General features: G+C 52.0%; 1 protein-coding gene across 1 annotated transcript; it reads right to left on the reverse strand.

Moving 5' to 3' along the window:
- Positions 1 to 108: 108 nt before the first annotated feature.
- On the reverse strand, positions 109 to 20,603 carry LOC138751027 (tonsoku-like protein; the record flags this gene model as incomplete). Its single annotated transcript, XM_069913127.1, has 4 exons — positions 20,471 to 20,603; positions 6,292 to 6,387; positions 2,965 to 3,107; positions 109 to 292 (listed from the first exon to the last, which is right to left on the reverse strand). Coding segments are annotated over exons 1-4 (556 nt in total), but the record flags the coding sequence as incomplete, so codon positions are not given.
- Between the last annotated feature and the right edge of the window lie 515 nt (positions 20,604 to 21,118).

Genomic DNA, 21,118 nt, shown 5'->3' on the forward strand with positions numbered 1-21,118 from the left:
TCCCCCACCCTTCCCCACACCCTTGGGCCATCCCGTTACCTTCACCCTGAATTGGGAGTGGATGGGGAGGAAACGAGAGCACCCATTTCCGATGTTCCCTCTCCCTACCTTCTAGTTTGTTGTCAACGATAGCCAGGCTCTTCCGGAAAGCATTCTCTGCTTGCTGCAGAGACTCGCCTGACTGGTCGGTCTCGTGAATGAAGAGGTAGGTACGGCCAATGGTGGCCCAGGCTCGCTGCTCCTCCACATCATTGGTCATGGAACACGCCAGCCTCAGGTGCTTGCGCTGGTGCTGTGGAGGAATGCGGAGATCTCACACTGGCTGTTAGCGGCCATAGGACGATGCCAAAGTCTGGCACAACCTCTCCTGCATCAGGTCTACTTTCCTGCTCCTGTCCCAGGGAGATGACAGCACTTCGCAATGGCAGATTCTTTCCTTCTACCTTCAATCCAGAGCTGTGTAGCTTCTGGGAAGTAGTTATTCACAAAAGGGATCACGGAGCTACCAGCCCACTTGGCCATGAGCTTAACCATAGTGTTGAAACTGGCCATCTGGCCCAATGCATTCATTCTTGGCCAAGTTGCTCTTTCAAGAACATTACAGCACAGTACAGGCTCACAAAGTTATGCCAACCTATGCAGACTTACTCTCCACAATCATAAATCGAAGTACTGAATATAGGAATTGAGGTGTTATCGTGAAGTTGTATAAATTAATGGTGAGAAAGGACGTACACGGTAAATGATAGAGCACTGAGGAGTGCAGTCAAACAGAGGGACCTGGGAATTCAGATACATAATTCCCTGAAAGTGGGGTCACAGGTGGACAGGGATGTAAAGAGAGCTTTTGGCATCTTGCCCTTCATAAATCAAAGCATTGAGTACAGGAGCTGGGATGTTATGGTCAAGTTGTATAAGACATTGGTGAGGCCAAATTTGGAGTTTTGTGTGCAATTTTGGTCACCGAACTGCAGGAAAGATATCAAGATAGAAAGAGTGCAGAGAAGATTTACTAGGATGTTGCCCGGACTCCAGGAACTGAGTTACAGGGAAAGGTTAAACAGGTTAGGACTTTGTTACTGGAATGTAGAAGAATGAGGGATATTTGACAGAGGTATTTAAACTTATGTGGGTATAGATAGATTAAATGTAGGTCGGCTTTTTCCACTGAGGGTAGATGAGATATAAACCAGAGGACTGGGTTAAGGGTGAAAGGGGAAAAGTTTAGGGGGAATATGAGGGGGGATTTCTTCACACAGAAAGTGGTGGGAGTGTGGAACGAGCTGCCAGCTGAAGTGGTGAATGCAGGCTGAATTTTAACATTTAAGAAGAATTTGGACAGGTACATGGATGGGAGAGATATGGAGAGCTATGGACTGGGTGCAGGTCAGTGGGACAAGGCACAATAATAGTTTGGCTCAGATTAGAAAGGCCGAACAGCCTGTTTCTGTGCTGTACTGCTCCATGATTCTTAACACCACCCCTGGCAATCCATTCCAGGTACCCACCACTCCCTGTAAAAAAACCCTGCCTCTGACATCTCTCCAAAACTTTCCTCACATCATCTTAAAATTGTATATGCATTTGTTGCCCAAGGAATAAGGTGCTGGGTGTCCACCCTATCTTTCTATGTCTCCTATATTCTCATACATCTATATTGTCACCTCTTATCCTTCATGACTCCAAAAACAAAAGCCCCAGCCAACCTTGCTTCATAAGGCACGCTCTCCAATCCAGGCAACATCCTGGTCAATCTCCTCCGCACCCTTTCCAAAGCATCTACATCCTTCCTGTAATGAGATGAACAGAACTAAATGCTGTGCTCCAAGTGTGATCCAAACGGAGATTTATAGAGCTGCAAATATTACCTCATGTCTCTTGAACAAAGGCCAGCATAAAAGGGGGAGCCTTTTTAAACCACCCTATCAATCTGCACGACAATCTTGACAATCTATGGGCCTGGACCCCAAGGTCCCTCTACACTGTCAAGAATCTGCCCATTATACTCTGTCTTCAAGTTTAACCTTCCAAGGTGCATCATAAATTAGTCCCACGGCCATTATCTTTCTTTCTGATCCACATCCTGTCCAAATGTCTTTCATACATTATATCACTTCTGGCAGCTGGTTCCACGTTCCCACATCATTTTCCCCTCTGTTCCCCTTTAAGTTTTTCTCCTCTCTTTAAAAACCGATGCCTTCCAGTTTTAGATTACCCTGTCCTGGGGAAAAAGACTGACTATTCATCCAATCCATGCCCCTCATTACATGGAGCACCCCATGGCCTCATTTTCTCCAAGGGCAGCATGGTTTGCGTGGGGGGTAGCGCGACGCTCTTACAACGCCAGTGACCTGGGTTCAAATCCGGCACTCCCCGTGTCTGCATGGGTTTCCTCCCACCCTCCAAAAATGTACAGGGGTTGTAGGCAGTAATTGGATGTGATTGGGCAGCATGGGCTCGTAGGCCAGAAGGGCCTGTGACTGTTCTATGTGTGTATATATCTAAAGAGAAAACCATTCCAGCCTCTCCTTGCAGTCCAAGCCCTCCAGTCCCAGCAACATCCTCATGAAACCTGCTGTTGAGGGGCAGAGCAGGCAAGGGGAATGGGCTGGGGGGTGGAAAGAGCAACAGCTGGCTCCTACTTCTGTTGTTTCCTCAGGGAGGGGGAGGATAAAGGCAGCAAAGCTGCTCTCAGGTGGGGACTGAGTGAGTTGGGTGGGAGTGTGCCACTGTTCAGTGCCAACTCCACTTTGCCAGTCCCCCTGCCTGCCTTGGAATAACTAGCTGTGCTCGAGACGTCACAAGTTGCTCCGGACACCATGGGCTTCCAAGAGCAGAGATTGGGGAACACCCCCCAAAATGTCACTCGTTTCTCTCCCCACAGTTGCTGCCCGAGAATTCCCAGCGCTTCCTGTCGCCTGTAAAGCATTTTTACCAGATTCCCAGGCAGCAAGCCACCCCTACCTCCAGCGCGGCTGTATAGCTTCCCATCTCCGCCAGGCATTCCCCGATCTTCCGGTTAGCAACCGCACAGCCAATCACATCATCCAGCACTTCCGACAGATGCAGCTCTTGTTTGTGTTCCTCGATGGCCTTCTGGAATTCTCCTGGTGAGAAGGGGCGAGTTACAGAAGAGAAGGAGAATGTTAAGGGTCAAGCAATCGGCTTAAAACACCATGCATTGCAGCACAGGCCATTCATCCCAACCTGCCCATGCTGACCAACTTGTCTACCGGAGATAGTCCCATTTGCTCACATCCCTCAAAACCTTTCTGTTCTGTGGATCTGTTGAAATGTCTTTAAAACATTACAATTGTCCCCACCTCCTCAGGCAGCTCATTCCACATATGCACCATCCTCTGTGTGAAGAAGGTGCCTCTCAGGCCCCCTTTAAATCTTTCCACCCCAACCTTAAACCTAAGCCTCTCTGTCCCTGGGATAAAGGATGCCACCATTCACCTTATCAATGTCCCTCATAATTTTAGAAACCTTGATAGGTACCCACCTCAGCCTCCTAAGCTGCAAGGAGGAATGACCCAGCCTCACAGTTAGTGCAACGCTATTACAGCGCCAATGATCGGGTCCAGGACTCGAATCTTGCGCTGTCTGTAAGGAGTTTGTACGTTCTCCCTGTGTCCGTGTGGGTTTTCCCTAGGGGCTCTGGTTTTCTCCCACACTCCAAAACGTACCAGAGGTTGTAGGTTAATTGTGTGTGATTGGGCGCCATGGGCTCGTGGGCCAAAAGGGCCTGATACCGTGCTGTTTGTCTAAATTACAATTTTAAAAAAAACTGCAGTCCTGGTAACAGTCTTGTGAATGTTTGCTGCATCCTTTCCAGCTTAATGCTACTTTTCCCAAAGCAATTAACTATCACCGCACACAGTACTCCAAATGCTGTCTCTCCTCTTCTTATAGAGTTGTGACACGCCCTCCCTACTCCTGTACTCAGTGCCTTTACCGACGAAGGCAAGTGTGCCACATGCCTTTTTCATCATCCCATCCTATCTCCTTCATTGCTATCTTTAAGGAACAATGAAAATAGGGTGGCAGATAATGTAGGAGTTAGCGCAACAATGTTACAGCGCTAGCGACCGGGGTTCGAATCCCACGCTGTCTGAAAGGAGTTTGTATGTCTTCTCTGTGTCTGCTTGGGTTTTCCATGGGGGCTTCAGTTCTCTCCCACCTTTCAAAATGTACCGCGGATTGTAAGTTAATTGGGCGCCACAGGCTTGTGGGCCAAAATGGCTTGCTACCGTGCTGCGTGTCCAAATTTTTAAAAAAAAGTGTACCTGTAGCCCTAGATCTAGAACACCCTCCAGGGTCCCACCTATACTGTGCAAGTCCTGCCTCAGTTTACCTCACTAAAAGTGGCAAGACTGGTGATTGGTAAGCTTGCCTTCATTGGACAGGGCACTGTGTACAGGAAGGCTTGACACAGCTAAAAAAAATGGGTTTGGCCGGACTTTGAACAGTGTGTGTGATTCTGGTCATCCCATTACAGGAAGGGCCCAGTAAAGATTTGCCAGGCTGTTGCCTGGTTTAGAGATTTACCAGGCTGTTGCCTGGTTTAGAGATTTACCAGGCCTGTTGCCTGGTTTAGAGATTTGCCAGGCTGTTGCCTGGTTTAGAGATTTGCCAGGCTGTTGTCTGGTTTAGAGATGTGCCAGGCTGTTGTCTGGTTTAGAGATTTACCAGGCTGTTGCCTGGTTTAGAGATTTGCCAGGCTGTTGTCTGGTTTAGAGATGTGCCAGGCTGTTGTCTGGTTTAGAGATTTACCAGGCTGTTGCCTGGTTTAGAGATTTGCCAGGCTGTTGTCTGGTTTAGAGATTTACCAGGCTGTTGTCTGGTTTAGAGATTTACCAGGCTGTTGCCTGGTTTAGAGATTTACCAGGCTGTTGCCTGGTTTAGAGATTTACCAGGCCTGTTGCCTGGTTTAGAGATTTGCCAGGCTGTTGCCTGGTTTAGAGATTTACCAGGCTGTTGTCTGGTTTAGAGATGTGCCAGGCTGTTGTCTGGTTTAGAGATTTACCAGGCTGTGGCCTGGTTTAGAGATTTGCCAGGCTGTTGTCTGGTTTAGAGATTTACCAGGTTGTTGCCTGGTTTAGAGATTTGCCAGGCTGTTGTCTGGTTTAGAGATTTGCCAGGCTGTTGTCTGGTTTAGAGATTTACCAGGCTGTTGTCTGGTTTAGAGATTTACCAGGCTGTTGTCTGGTTTAGAGATTTGCCAGGCTGTTGTCTGGTTTAGAGATTTGCCAGGCTGTTGTCTGGTTTAGAGATTTGCCAGGCTGTTGTCTGGTTTAGAGATTTACCAGGCTGTTGCCTGGTTTAGAGATTTGCCAGGATGTTGTCTGGTTTAGAGATTTACCAGGCTGTTGTCTGGTTTAGTGATTTGCCAGGCTGTTGTCTGGTTTAGAGATTTGCCAGGCTGTTGTCTGGTTTAGAGATTTACCAGGCTGTTGTCTGGTTTAGAGATTTGCCAGGCTGTTCCCTGGTTTAGAGATTTACCAGGCTGTTGTTTGGTTTAGAGATTTACCAGGCTGTTGTCTGGTTTAGAGATTTACCAGGCTGTTGTCTGGTTTAGAGATTTACCAGGCTGTTGCCTGGTTTAGAGATTTGCCAGGCTATTGTCTGGTTTAGAGATTTACCAGGCTGTTGCCTGGTTTAGAGATTTACTAGGCTGTTGTCTGGTTTAGAGATTTACCAGGCTGTTGCCTGGTTTAGAGATTTGCCAGGCTGTTGTCTGGTTTAGGGACTTACCAGGCTGTTGCCTGGTTTAGAGGGGATGGGCAATTTAGAGGGATTGAGCAAATTTCGGTTGTTTTCAGAGGCTGAGAGGAACTTTACCGAAGTTTATAAAATCATGTGGATCATAGAAGGTTTAAACAGACATACTCCTTTTCCCAGGTTACTTGGTTCAAGGTGAATGGTTTAAAAGGGAACCTGTGGGGGGTGGGGGGGGGAAACCTTGTTCACATTGTGGTGGGTGGAGGATCTGCCCAAGGAAGAGGTGGATGTGTGTACAATGTGACACTCAAAGGGCTTTTACACAGGATTCAGAGTAGAAAAGGTTGATGGGCCAAACACAGGCAAATGAGATTGGCTCAGGAAGCATTGAGGTTTCTTTTCTGTACAGCTCAATGACACATTGTGGGGCAGCCACTCAATTTCCCTCCCCCCATTCTTCACCCCCAGCCACTCCAACCCCTCCTGCTGAGCTCTTACTAACCTCGAGCTGTGTGAGCCCTACTGTCGCACCCCCACCTGACTGAGCTCGCAGTTACCATGACCCACCTTGTTTTGCTAGCCATTCTCCCAGCTGGTTGCACAGACTGGCTTCCTCTCTCAGGTTGTGGCTTTTCTGGGCTTTTAACTTGGCCTTCTCAAGGTCTGCAAACAGGTACACAGAGTCAGGAGTCATTCGGTCCATCAAGTTCATGCTGAATCTCCATGCAACAATCCAAGCAAATCCAATCTCTGTTTGAATTTTACATTCGATTTAGCTTGACCCTCTCAAGCCTGCAGTGATGCAGAGTTGGGAGCCACACCACTGGAGGTCATTTGTCCAATTGGTCCAATACGGCTCTCTGTACAGCAATCCATCCTTTTCTCCCATCTCCCTGAACACATGCCCCTGCCCTTGCAATTCCCGCCAGTCTCTGCTCAGATACCCCTAAATCTCTTACCCCTGACCCTAAAATCTATGCTTTGTTGTTTGTCGATCTCTGATAAGGGTATCCTGTCGTCTATCCCATTTGCACCATTCATTTCATACTCAATCAAGTTCCATCCCAATCTCATCCACTCCAGGGAAAACAGATCCAGAGAGCAGAATCATCCCATCCTGGTGAACTCCTCTCCAGCACCATCACTGTCCCTGTAGCAGGGTGGGTAGAACTCCACGCATAATTCCAGCTGAGGTGAGACTAAGACTTTCAATACAGATAGACCCTGACTTACAATCTCCCGATATTTCAAAGATCCAATAGACTGAATCAGGTACTTTCGGATACAAGTTACGACATTTCCCTGCACTTGCGGAAACATGGCACAGTTTTGTAATTTTTTTGCCAGTTTAATTTGTGTTCTAATAAATGTTTTCAGTGTTTAAAAATAAATGACAGTTGTGTAAATTGCAGCAACTTTTCTTCAGTTTATTGTGTTGCATAAGGTTTTCAGCGTTTAAATTAAATTTAAATTAAAAAATAGTAGAGTACGTATTGTTTCAACTTACGATAATTTCAACTTACGATGCGAGTCCCGGAACGGAACCCTGTCGTAAGTAGGGGTCTACCTGTAGCTGGAGCCTACCCTGCCCCGACGGTTGCCTCCAAGCCACTTTATCTACTTGCACTGTCCCTTTCAAGGATTTAGAACAGGGGTGGCCAACCTTTTAATTTTTAATTTAAACATACAGCACAGTAACAGGCCATTTTGGCCCACGAGTCCATCCTGGGGGGGGGGGGGGGTAGGTTAATTGGTAGCATGGTCTCATGGGCCGAAATGGTCTGTTACCGTGCTGTATGTCTAATTAAAAATTAAAAGGTTGGCCACTCCTGATTAGGAATATGGAATATTACAGCACAGGCTCTTCGGTCCATATGTCATACTGACCTCTGTAAACTTACTCCACACCCTTCACACCTCACACCCATAGCCCTCTATTTTTCTTCCACTCATGTGCCCAAGTCATTTAAATGTTCCAATTATATCAGCCTCCACCACCACCCCCAGCAATGGATTCCAGACTCTCACCACCCTCTATTCTCTGATATCCAAAACCAAGAAGCTGATTGTTGACTTCAGGAAGGAAAACCAGAGGTGTACGATCCAGTGTTCATTGGGGGATCAGAGGTGAGGAAATTTAAGTTCTTGGGAGCCACTTCCTCGGAGGATCTTTCCTGGACCAAACGCACCAAAGGCATTGTGAAGAAAGCAGGTCAGCACCTCTACTTCCTCAGGAGTTTGCACAGGTTTGGCGTAACATTGGAAACCCTGGCAAATTTCTACAGGTATGTGGTGGAAAGTGTGCTGACCGGCTGCATCATGGTCTGGTAGGGGGACACCAATACCCGAGTGTAAAGCCCTCCAAAAGGTTGTGGACACAGGACATCACAGGCAAAAACATCTACAAGGAACGCTGCTGCCAGAGAGCAGCAGCAATCATCAAGGAGAACATGTTCTGTTCTCACTGCTGCCATGAGGAAAGAGTTATAGGGTGCCACCAGGTTCAGGAACAGCTGCTATCCCTCCACCATCAGACTCCTCAATGACAAACTCAGTCAGTGACTTAATTAATGATTATTACTTTTACACTCTATTTCTCTCTCTCTCTCTCTGCAATGCACAATTTACATTTGTTTACAGGTGTATGTTCAGTCAGTTTATTTTGCATTGGCAATAAAGGGAGGACGAGTGAGGGGACCACTGAGGGGCTCTGTGGCTGAGAAACACAAAGGCAATGGGCTGTTGGTGACTCGAGGAGAGGAATCATACTGCAGGAGACTGCGTCAAGGGACTTGCACCAGGCTGCGGACTGCTGGAGACTGGCTGAAGGGGTACCAGGTATCGGAACTGGGATGCGAGAGGGTGCCGATGATACTGAAAACTTCCTGATCGTGTCGGAGGCTCGGATCTGGAGCTCGGGCTGCTAATGGTTTCGACTGGACTCTGTGAGGCTGCGGGAGTGTTGGAGGTGAATCCACGGACAGTGACTCTTTTTTGCTTCTCTTTCTCTGACTGTAAGGGGCACCTCAGCCAATTTAATGTAATATGAAACTGTTTTTATTACATGACAATAAATTGCACCTTGAAATGATAATTCTGCCTCACCCGCAGGATAAATAATCTCAGGGCTGTATCTGATGTCATGAAACATAGAGACTAATGCAAAGGAGGAGCTGAAAGAAATCAGTATCTCTAAGGACATGGTCTTGGGGAAATTGAAGGCCGATAAATCCCAAGGGCCTGATAATCTACATCCTAGGGTACTTAAGGAAGTGGACATTCAGATAGCAGATGCTTTAAGAATTATTTTCCAGAACTTGATAGACTCAGGATCAGTTACCCCACTATTTAAAAAGGGGGGTAGAGAAAAAGCGGGGAATTATCGGCCGGTGAGCCTTACATCAGTAGTGGGCAAAATGATGGAATCCATTATTAAGGATGTAATAGCGGAGCATATGACTAGCATAGAAGGGATCGGACAGAGTCAACATGGATTTACAAAAGGTAAATCGTGCTTGACAAAACTATTGGAATTCTTTGAGATGGTGACAGGTAAAATAGATGGGGGAGAGCCAGTGGATGTGGTGTACCTGGACTTCCAAAAGGCCTTCGATAAGGTTCCACATAAACGACTGGCATGCAAAATCAAGGCTCATGGGATTGGGGGCAAGGTATTGATGTGGATTGAGAACTGGCTGGCAGACAGAACAGAGAGTTTGGATAAACGGCTCATTTTCTGAGTGGCAGGCGGTGACCAGTGGGGTGCCACAGGCATCTGTACTGGGACCCCAGCTGTTCACAATTTACATTAATGATCTAGATGAGGGGATTGGATGTAATATCTCCAAATTTGCAGACGACACTAAGCTAGAAGGGGTTGTGTGCACGGAAGAGGGGGTCAGGAAGCTCCAGTGTGATTTGGATAAATTGGGGGACTGGGCAGATCCATGGCAAATGCACTACAATGTGGATAAATGTGAGGTTATGCACTTTGGTAATACAATCCGGAGGGCAGATTACTATTTGAATGGCAATAGATTGGGAGATAGGAAAGTGCAGAGAGACCTAGGGGTTCTTGTGCACCAGTCACTGAAGGCGAGCATGCAGGTACAGCAGGCGGTTAAGAAGGCAAATGGTATGTTGGACTTCATATCAAGAGGGTTTGAGTATAGGAACAAGGATACCTTACTGCAGCTGTACATTGCCTTGGTGAGACCCCACCTGGAGTATTGTGGCAGTTTTGGTCGCCTTATCTAAGGAAGGATGTTCTTGCAATGGAGGGAGTGCAGAGGCGATTCACCAGGCTGATACCTGGAATGGCAGGAATGACTTATGAGGAAAGATTGCGCAAATTGGGATTGTACTCGCTGGAGTTTAGAAGATTGAGAGGGGATCTCATAGAGACCTATAAAATTCTGGCAGGACTGGACAGAATGGATGCAGATGGGATGTTTCCAATGGTGGGGGAGTCCAGAACCTGGGGCCATGGTTCGAGGATAATAGGCAAACCATTTAGGACCGAGATGAGGAGGAATTTCTATACCCAGAGGGTGGTGAATCTGTGGAATTCATTGCCACAGAGGGGAGTAGAGGCAGGTTCATTGAATATATTTAAGAGGGAATTAGATATATTTCTTCAGTATAAGGGAATTAGGGGTTACGGAGAGAAGGCGGGGATGGGGTACTGAACTTTAAGATCAGCCATGATCTCATTGAATGGCGGAGCTGGCTCGAAGGGCTGAATGACCTACTCCTGCTCCTATATTCTATGTTTCTATGTCATGTACGTCTCTAACAAAATATCCAAATCTAATATCTTCCCTGAACTTTCTTTCCTCCACTCATCTTAAAGAGATGTCTTCTGGTATTTGCTATTGTTTCCCCAGGAAAAAGGCGCTACTGTCCACCCTATCTATGTCATAATCTTATGCGCCTCTATTAAGCCACCTCTCATTCTTTATCGCTCCAACACAAATACCAGGACATCAGTTGAAGGTGAGGGGTGTGGAGGAGACCTCAGAGGCAAGTTTTTTTTAAACTCAGAGTGGTGGGTGCCTGGAATGCATTGCCAGGGGTGGTGATGGCAGCTGGTACAATGGAGACATTCAAGACTCTTGCACAGGCATATGGATGTAAGAAAAATGGAGGATCGTGAGTGTGACATAGGGACGCTTTAACATAATAACATAACAATTACAGCACGGAAACAGGCCATTAGGCCCTTCTAGTCCGCACCGAACCAAACACCCCTTTCTAGTCCCACCTCCCTGCACAATGCCCATAACCCTCCATCTTCTTCTCATCCATATACCTGTCCAACCTTTTCTTAAATAATACAATTGACTCCGCCGCCACCATATCTCCCGGAAGATCATTCCACACAGCTACCACTCTCTGAGTAAAGAAGTTCCCCCTCATGTTACCTCTAAACCTCTGCCCCTTAATTCTTAACTCATGTCCTCTTGTTTTAATCTTTCCTCCTCTTAACGGAAATAGTCTATCCACATCCATTCTGTCTATCCCTTTCATAATCTTAAATACTTCTATCAAATAGACGCTTGTAGAGTGGGTTTCCTTAGACAGGCACAACATCGTGGGCAGAAGGACCTGTATTGTGTTGGAATGTTCTATGTTCAAATAGAAAACCTCTTGTTCTATCAACCTTCCTTCATCATCCAGGTAATCTGGTAAATCTCCTCTGCACCCTCTCCAAAGCTTTCACATCCTTCCGTATGTCCACAACTACACATAACACACATACATACAAATAATACATATGCAGGGAAAGTATTTCATCTATACAAATAAATATATAAATATTGGTTCATGAATATGAGAGTTTCGGATGGGTTGTGTGAGCAGTTCCAGTGACCAGATCTGAACACAAAATGCCAAGTGTGGCTTCACCAGAGATTTACAGGGTTGAAATGGCCAGTTACCGTTTTGCATGTTGAAATAAAGAAAACATTATTTCACAATTCTTGAACTCAATCCCCAACTAAACAGCATGTTTCTCAACCTGGATGGGGAGGGGAGAAGAGGGGAAAGGTGAAGGAAGTTTGCTGCTTGTCCTACATATAATGCTTTACTTTGTAACCTTTTTCTAACTTGCTTGAATGTATAAATACTTGATCCATCCCTTTGTTGGATGAAGACCCCACGAGACTGCTTCAAGAGTGACAGTAGTAGAGGGCTCTTCCAGATGGCTACCGAAGAGTTAACCCATAGATCTCTGTGTGCTGTGCCTGTTTGCATCGGGAGCAACGAAAACCTGAACCGCACTTCCATACTGTTAAGATTCCTGCCATTAACCACGTCTCTGCCTTCATTCGACCTTCTATCTTCCATTTCTTCACCCAACTCTGCATCCCGTCTATACCCTGTTGTAACCTATGACAACCTTTCACACTATCAACATCTCCAACCTTTGTGTCATTTGCAAACAAACTGACCCATTCTTTCACTTATTGGCGACTTCAGGGGTTTTTACGAGGCTCTAAAGGCTGTGTATGGCCCCTCACCCCAAGTCCAAAGCCCGGTGCGCAGCTCAGATGGCAAAGTCCTCTTCAGAGACGAGATCTTCATCTCTTTTCAGTGCCAACCGCTCAGTCCAAGAATCCGCCCTGCTCCAGCTCCCTCAACAGCCCTTAAGGCTGGAGCTGGACGAGGTCCTCACCCGGGAAGAGAGATATAAGGCAATTGAACAACTGAAAAGTGGCAAAGCAGCAGGTATGGATGGAATCCCCCCAGAGGTCTGGAAGGCTGGCGGCAAAACTCTGCATGCCAAACTGCATGAATTTTTCATGCTCTGCTGGGACCAAGGAAAACTGCCTCAGGACCTTCGTGATGCCATCATCATCACCCTGTACAAAAACAAAGGCGAGAAATCAGACTGCTCAAACTACAGGGGAATCACGCTGCTCTCCATTGCAGGCAAAATCTTCACTAGGATTCTCCTTAATAGACTAATACCTAGTGTCGCCGAAAATGTTCTCCCAGAATCACAGTGCGGCTTTCGCGCTAACAGAGGAACTACTGACATGGGCTTTGCCCTCAGACAGCTCCAAGAAAAGTGCAGAGAACAAAACAAAGGACTCTACATCACCTTTGTTGACCTCACCAAAGCCTTCGACACCGTGAGGAGGAAAGGGCTTTGGCAAATACTAGAGCGCATCGGATGCCTCCCAAAGTTCCTCAACATGGTTATCCAACTGCACGAAAACCAACAAGGTCGGGTCAGATACAACAAAGAGCTCTCTGAACCCTTCTCCATTAACAATGGCGTGAAGCAAGGCTGCGTTCTCGCACCAACCCTCTTTTCAATCTTCTTCAGCATGATGCTGAACCAAGCCATGAAAGACCTCAACAATGAAGACGCTGTTTACATCCGGTACCGCACGGATGGCAGTCTCTTCAATCTGAGGCGCCTGCAAGCTCACACCAAGACACAAGAGCAACTTGTCCGTGAACTACTCTTTGCAGACGATGCCGCTTTAGTTGCCCATTCAGAGCCAGCTCTTCAGCGCTTGACGTCCTGTTTTGTGGAAACTGCCAAAATGTATGGCCTGGAAGTCAACCTGAAGAAAACTGAGGTCCTCCATCAGCCAGCTCCCCACCATGACTACCAGCCCCCCCCACATCTCCATCGAGCACACGAAACTCAAAACGGTCAACCAGTTTACCTATCTCGGCTGCACCATTTCATCAGATGCAAGGACCGACAACGAGATAGACAGCAGACTCGCCAAGGCAAATAGCGCCTTTGGAAGACTACACAAAAGAGTCTGGAAAAACAACCAACTGAAAAACCTCACAAAGATTAGTGTATACAGAGCCGTTGTCATACCCACACTCCTGTTCGGCTCTGAATCATGGGTCCTCTACCGGCATCACCTACGGCTCCTAGAACGCTTCCACCAGCGTTGTCTCCGCTCCATCCTCAACATTCATTGGAGCGACCTCATTTCCAACATCGAAGTACTCGAGATGGCAGAGGCCGACAGCATCGAATCCACGCTGCTGAAGATCCAACTGCGCTGGGTAGGTCACGTCTCCAGAATGGAGGACCATCACCTTCCCAAGATCGTGTTATCTGGAGAGCTCTCCACTGGCCACCGAGACAGAGGTGCACCAAAGAGGTACAAGGACTGCCTAAAGAAATCTCTTGGTGCCTGCCACATTGACCACCGCCAGTGGGCTGATATCGCCTCAAACCGTGCATCTTGGCACCTCATAGTTCGGCGGCAGCAACCTCCTTTGAAGAAGACCGCAGAGCCCACCTCACTGACAAAAGAGGAAAAACCCAACACCCAACCCCAACCAACCAATTTTCCCTTGCAACCGCTGCAACCGTGTCTGCCTGTCCCGCATCTGACTTGTCAGCCACAAACGAGCCTGCAGCTGACGTGGACATTACTCCTCCATAAATCTTCGTCCGCAAAGCCAAGCCAAAGAAAGAATCTAGGGAAATTATAAAAATCACAGAGAAGATCCCTCCAGAACTGTACTAGTCACTGACCATCCACTAGTCTACCCTTTGGGTTCAAAATTGGCATGGAGGTACCAATGCATAGGACTGGAAAAGACTACAAAGAGTTTTGAACTCAGCCTGCGACATTATTGGCATCAGTCTGCATTCCATCAAGGACATCGACAAGAGGCAGTGCTTCAAGAAAGCAGCCACTGTCCTCAAGGATCCTTACCATCCAGGCCATGCCCTCTTCTCACTGCTATCATCAGGAAGGGAGTACAGGAGCCTGAAGAAAAATACCTCAGCGGCACAAAAACAGATTCTTACCCTCCGCAACAATGAACCTAAGACACAAGATCACAAGAAAAAGGAACAGAAGCAGGCCATTTGGCCCATTGAGTCTGCTCTGTGAACCCCCCCCCCCAAACTAAACTGTTCTCATATCTAGTTCCAAGTTCCAGCCTTGTCCCCATATCCCTGACTAATTAGATACCTACCAATTTCCCCTTTAAATTTCCCCAATGATCCTGCCTCCACAGCTGCAGGTAGCAACGAATTCCACAGATCCACTACCCTCTGGCTGAAGAAATTTCTCTTCATCTCTGTTGTAAATTGGTACTTTTTAATTCTAAGACTGAGCCCTCTTGTCCTGGAATCACCCAACAGGGGAAACATCTTATTGACATCTACTCTGTCCAATCCATTCATTATTCAAAATGTTTCTGAGATCCCCTCTCATTCTTCTATATTCTAATGAATAGAGTCCAAGAGCCGCTAAGCGTTCCTCATACGTTATCCTTCTCATTCCTGGAATCATTCTGGTAAACCTCCTCTGTACCTTCTCCAACCTAGCTCTATCCTTTCTAAGATTATGGGGCACAAAACTGCACACAGTTCTCCAAAGGAGGTCTCACCAGTGCCCCATAGAATCTCATCAACACCTCTTTATTCTTATACACAATCCCTTTTGAAACAAATGCCAACATAGCATTCACTTTCTTTACCGCCGATCCAATCTGGTGGTTAACTTTCAGGTTATCCAGCACGAGGATCCCCAAGTCCCTTTGTACTTCTGAGGTTTGAATCTCCCCCCATCCAAATAATAATCTGCCTGTTTATTTCGTCGACCAAAACAACAACCGTACATTTCTCAACATTATATCACATCTGCTATTTCTTCACCCATTCTCCTAAGCTGTCCAAGTCTCTCTGCAACCTTTTGATTTCTTCGACATTTCCTACTCCACTACCAAGATTGGTGACATCTGCAACTTTATCACAAAACCATTTAATCCACAATCTAAATCATCAATATACATTGTAAAACAAAGTGGGCCCAACACCAACCCTTGCAGAACACCACTAGTAACAGACAACCAACCAGAACAGGTTTCCTTTATTCCCACCTTTTTGCTTTCTGCCTATCAGCCAATGCTCCACCCAAACTATTTTTTTTTCCGGTAATTCCATGTGCTGTCATCTTATTAAGCCGGCTGTCATGCGGCACCTTATCGAAGGCCTTTTGAAAATCCAAATACACAACACCCCCCCTTGTCCATCCTGCTTGAGATTTCCTTGAAATGTTCCATTAGGTTGGTCAGGCAGGATCTTCCCTTCATGAAACCATGCTGGCTTGGACCTATCATGCCATGCATCTCGAAGTATTCCCTAACCTCATCCTTGAGGATCAACTCCAATATCTTTCCAAAAACCGAAGTCAGTCTAATAGGCCAATAACTTCCTTTTTTCTGCCTCCCTCCTTTAACTGACGCAAAATATCCATTTAGTTCCTCTGCCATCTCCTGGTCACCCATTATAATTTCTCCAGCTTCATTTTCAATCGGCCCCATATCTTGTTTCTCTTTTACTTTTTATATATTTGAAGAAACTCTTAGTATCCTTTTGGATGTTATTTGCCAATTTCCTTTCATAATTAATCTTTTTTTCCCTAATGACTTTGTAAGTTTAAAAAAAATTTCCCAGTCCTCTGCTTTTCCTGTAATTTTTGCGACCCAGTCTGCCCTCCCTTTTGCTTTTGTTTCAGCTTTAACCTCTCTTTAGCGACATCTGCGTCATTTTTTCATTTCCTTGGAATATATCTATCCTGCGCTTTCTTTATTTCTTGTAGGAATATCATCCAATTCTGCTTTGCCGTCCCTCCATCGAGCTTACTTTTCCAGTCAACTTGGGCCAGTTCCTCTCATCCCACTGTAATTCCCTTTGTTCCATTGAAATATTGACACACCTGATATCATTTTTTCCCTTTCAAATTGGAAGCTAAACTCTATCTATCATGTTGTGATCACTACTTCCTAAGGGATCCACAACCTTTAAATTCCTAATCTCTTCTTCATCACACATCACCCAATCCAAAGCTGCCGATCCTCTGGTGGGCTGATTGACTAGCTGTTCCAAAAAGCCATCCTTTTAGGCATTCTACAAACTCTTTCTCCTGAGATCCTGTACCTTCCTGACATTCCCAATCCTCTTTCATATTAAAACCTCCCTGAATTATCTGGACATTCTCCTTCTGACCTGCTCTTTCTATTTCCAGCTGCAGTTCACAGTCTACGTCCCGGCTGGTGTTGGGGGCCCCTGTATATTACAACAAAGTGAGGTCTTTTTTACCCTTATTTCAACCCATAAAAATTCCACAATTTCTGTCCCTATGTCTCTCCTTTCCAGAGATTTAATAGCATTGTTTACCATCAGGGTCATGTCACCCCCTCTTACCAACCTCACCTTTCCTCTATTTATAGACTAGTTATTTTTTAAATCTTGTCTTTACAGAATTGTAATTTAGAGTCGATTTGCACCTTGTTTTGTACAAAACTGCTGCCAACAACAAATTTCAGGACACATTCATAACCATAAATTTAATTCTGAATTCAACATGCAAGTCAATTTTTTGTCCACCCAGCCAAGGTTCCACTGATCCCGTGACTCATGGCTTTCTGATGAGGTCTCTCGTAGGGGAACCTTGTCAACTACCTTACTAAAATCCCTGCCGACCACAACTGCCGCCCTTCCCTCATCAATATCTTTCGTTACCTCCTCAAAGAACTCAATTAGGCTCCAGAGGCATGACCTTCCCCCTCAATATGCCTGATATGGACAAGGGAGCGCCGCGGCGTGCCGGGGCCGGACGAGGGAGCGCCGAGGGGTGCCGGGGCCGGACGAGGGAGCGCCGAGGGGTGCCGGGGCCGGACGAGGGAGCGCCGAGGGGTGCCGGGGCCGGACGAGGGAGCGCCGAGGGGTGCCGGGGCCGGACGAGGGAGCGCCGAGGGGTGCCGGGGCCGGACGAGGGAGCGCCGAGGGGTGCCGGGGCCGGACGAGGGAGCGCCGAGGGGTGCCGGGGCCGGACGAGGGAGCGCCGAGGGGTGCCGGGGCCGGACGAGGGAGCGCCGGGGCCGGACGAGGGAGCGCCGGGGCCGGACGAGGGAGCGCCGGGGCCGGACGAGGGAGCGCCGGGGCCGGACGAGGGAGCGCCGGGGCCGGACGAGGGAGCGCCGGGGCCGGACGAGGGAGCGCCGGGGCCGGACGAGGGAGCGCCGGGGCCGGACGAGGGAGCGCCGGGGCCGGACGAGGGAGCGCCGGGGCCGGACGAGGGAGCGCCGGGGCCGGACGAGGGAGCGCCGGGGCCGGACGAGGGAGCGCCGGGGCCGGACGAGGGAGCGCCGGGGCCGGACGAGGGAGCGCCGGGGCCGGACGAGGGAGCGCCGGGGCCGGACGAGGGAGCGCCGGGGCCGGACGAGGGAGCGCCGGGGCCGGACGAGGGAGCGCCGGGGCCGGACGAGGGAGCGCCGGGGCCGGACGAGGGAGCGCCGGGGCCGGACGAGGGAGCGCCGGGGCCGGACGAGGGAGCGCCGGGGCCGGACGAGGGAGCGCCGGGGCCGGACGAGGGAGCGCCGGGGCCGGACGAGGGAGCGCCGGGGCCGGACGAGGGAGCGCCGGGGCCGGACGAGGGAGCGCCGGGGCCGGACGAGGGAGCGCCGGGGCCGGACGAGGGAGCGCCGGGGCCGGACGAGGGAGCGCCGGGGCCGGACGAGGGAGCGCCGGGGCCGGACGAGGGAGCGCCGGGGCCGGACGAGGGAGCGCCGGGGCCGGACGAGGGAGCGCCGGGGCCGGACGAGGGAGCGCCGGGGCCGGACGAGGGAGCGCCGGGGCCGGACGAGGGAGCGCCGGGGCCGGACGAGGGAGCGCCGGGGCCGGACAAGGGAGCGCCGGGGCCGGACGAGGGAGCGCCGGGGCCGGACGAGGGAGCGCCGGGGCCGGACGAGGGAGCGCCGGGGCCGGACGAGGGAGCGCCGGGGCCGGACGAGGGAGCGCCGGGGCCGGACGAGGGAGCGCCGGGGCCGGACGAGGGAGCGCCGAGGCCGGACGAGGGAGCGCCGAGGGGTGTCGGGGCCGGACGAGGGAGCGCCGAGGGGTGTCGGGGCCGGACGAGGGAGCGCCGAGGGATGTCGGGGCCTGACGAGGGAGCGCCGAGGGATGTCGGGGCCGGACGAGGGAGCGCCGTGGTTGCCGGGGCCGGACGAGGGAGCGCCGAGGGGTGCCGGGGCCGAATGAGGGAGCGCCAAAGGGTGCCGGGGCCGGATGAGGGAGCACCAAAGGGTGCCGGGGCCGGATGAGGGAGCGCCAATGGGTGCCGGGGCCGGATGAGGGAGTGCCGTGGGGTGCCGTGACCGGAAAAGGGAGCACCGAGGGGTGCCGGGGCTGGACGAGGGAGCGCCGAGACCTGACGAGGGAGCGCCAATGGGTGCCGGGGCCGGACGAGGGAGTGCCGTGGGGTGCCGTGACCGGACAAGGGAGCGCCAAGGGGTGCCGGGGCCGGACGAGGGGTGCCGGGGCCGGACGAGGGGTGCCGGGGCCGGACGAGGGGTGCCGGGGCCGGACGAGGGGTGCCGGGGCCGGACGAGGGGTGCCGGGGCCGGACGAGGGGTGCCGGGGCCGGACGAGGGGTGCCGGGGCCGGACGATGGAGCGCCGAGGGATGTCGGGGCCGGATGAGGGAGCGCCGAGACCGGACAAGGGAGCGCCGAGGGGTGCCGGGGCCGGATGAGGGAGCGCCAAAGGGTTCCGGGGCTGGATGAGGGAGCGCCAATCGGTGACGGGGCCGGATGAGGGAGCACCATGGGTTGCCGGGACCGGATGAGGCAGCGCCGTGGGGTGTCGGGACCAGATGAGGGAGCGCCAAGAGGTGCCGGGACCGGATGAGGGAGCGCCGTGGGGTGCCGTGACCGGACAAGGGAGCGCCGAGGGGTGCCGGGGCCAGACAAGGGGTGCCGGGGCCGGATGATGGAGCGCCGAGGGATGTCGGGGCCGGATGAGGGAGCGCCGAGACCGGACGAGGGATCGCCGAGGGGTGCCGGGGCCGGATGTGGGAACGCCAAAGGGTGCCGGGGCCGGATGAGGGAGCGCAGAGGTGCCGGGACCGGATGAGGGAGCGCCGTGGGGTGCCCTGACCGGACAAGGGAGCGCCGAGGGGTGCCGGGGCCGGACGAGGGAGCGCCGTGGGGTGCCGGGACCGGACGAGGGAGCGCCGATGGGTGCTGGGGCCAGACGAGGGAGCGACGCCGGACGAGGGAGCGCCGAGGGGTGCCTGGGCCGGACGAGGGAGCGCCGAGGGGTGCCGTGACCGGATGAGGGAGCGCCGAGGGGTGCCGTGACCAGACGAGGGAGCGCCGAGAGGTGCCGTGACCAGACGAGGGAGCGCCGTGGGGTGCCCTGACCGGACAAGGGAGCGCAGAGGGGTGCCGGGGCCGGACGAGGGAGCGCCGTGGGGTGCCGGGACCGGACGAGGGAGCGCCGATGGGTGCTGGGGCCAGACGAGGGAGCGACGCCGGACGAGGGAGCGCCGAGGGGTGCCTGGGCCGGACGAGGGAGCGCCGAGGGGTGCCGGGGCCGGATGAGGGAGCGCCGAGGGGTGCCGGGGCCGGATGAGGGAGCGCCGTGTTCCGGGGCCGGACGAGGGAGCGCCGAGGGGTGCCGTGACCGGATGAGGGAGCGCCGAGGGGTGCCGTGACCAGACGAGGGAGCGCCGAGAGGTGCCGTGACCAGACGAGGGAGCGCTGAGGGGTGCCGGGGCCGGACGAGGGAGCGCCGAGGGGTCGGGGCCGGATGAAGGAGCGCCGAGGTTTTCCTGAGCCGGATGGGGGAGCGCCGCGGTGTATCGAGGGCCACAGCGAGTGTGCTGGGGCAGGATGAGGGAGCGCCGCGGAGTGGCGGGACCGGGTCGAGGGAGCGCCGCAATGTTCCGGGAACCGGACCGACTTACGCCGGATCTCCCGGACGCCGTTCATCTCCAGCAACTCGAAGCCCGCGCTCCCGTCCGCCCCTCCCATTGGCCGATCCGCGCACCGCCGAATTCTTCCATTGGTCGAGCCTGCGGCCCGCCGCACACACACCATTGGCCGAGGCCGAGCGCCTGCCCGCCGCTGATTGGCGAAGGCCTCCTGCCGGCCCGTCCGCGCGCGCCCCACTCCGCTCTTCGGCTGCTTCTCACCTCATTGGCTGGAAGGACGCACGGACCTGATTGGCACGGAGCAAGATGGGCGTGGCTTGGGCCGTCCCCGGTGACGTCACGCGCTGGTGGTGACGTGCGGCTGGTCCCTGCGTTGAGTTTGACGGAATTTCGCCTTCGCCGAATTCAGAGGGGCGGGCCTAGGACACGCCCCGCCCCCACGGGCAGCCCCGCCCCTCACAGGAGGCCCCTCCCTCCCTCCGCCTCACAGGCGGACCCTCCCCCCCCACAAGCGGACCCTCCCCCTATAGGCGCCCCCTCCCCCCACAAGTGACCCCTCCCACCCCGTGGGCGGTCCCCTTCCCCACAGGAGGCCCCCCTCCCCATTGGCACCCCCTCCCTATGAGCGCTCCTTCCCCCCTTTCCCAGAGCCCCCACCTCTCCCCAAGGGTGCCCCCCCCC

Source organism: Narcine bancroftii, unplaced genomic scaffold, assembly GCF_036971445.1.
Source record: "Narcine bancroftii isolate sNarBan1 unplaced genomic scaffold, sNarBan1.hap1 Scaffold_617, whole genome shotgun sequence".
Taxonomy (NCBI): Eukaryota; Metazoa; Chordata; class Chondrichthyes; order Torpediniformes; family Narcinidae; genus Narcine; species Narcine bancroftii.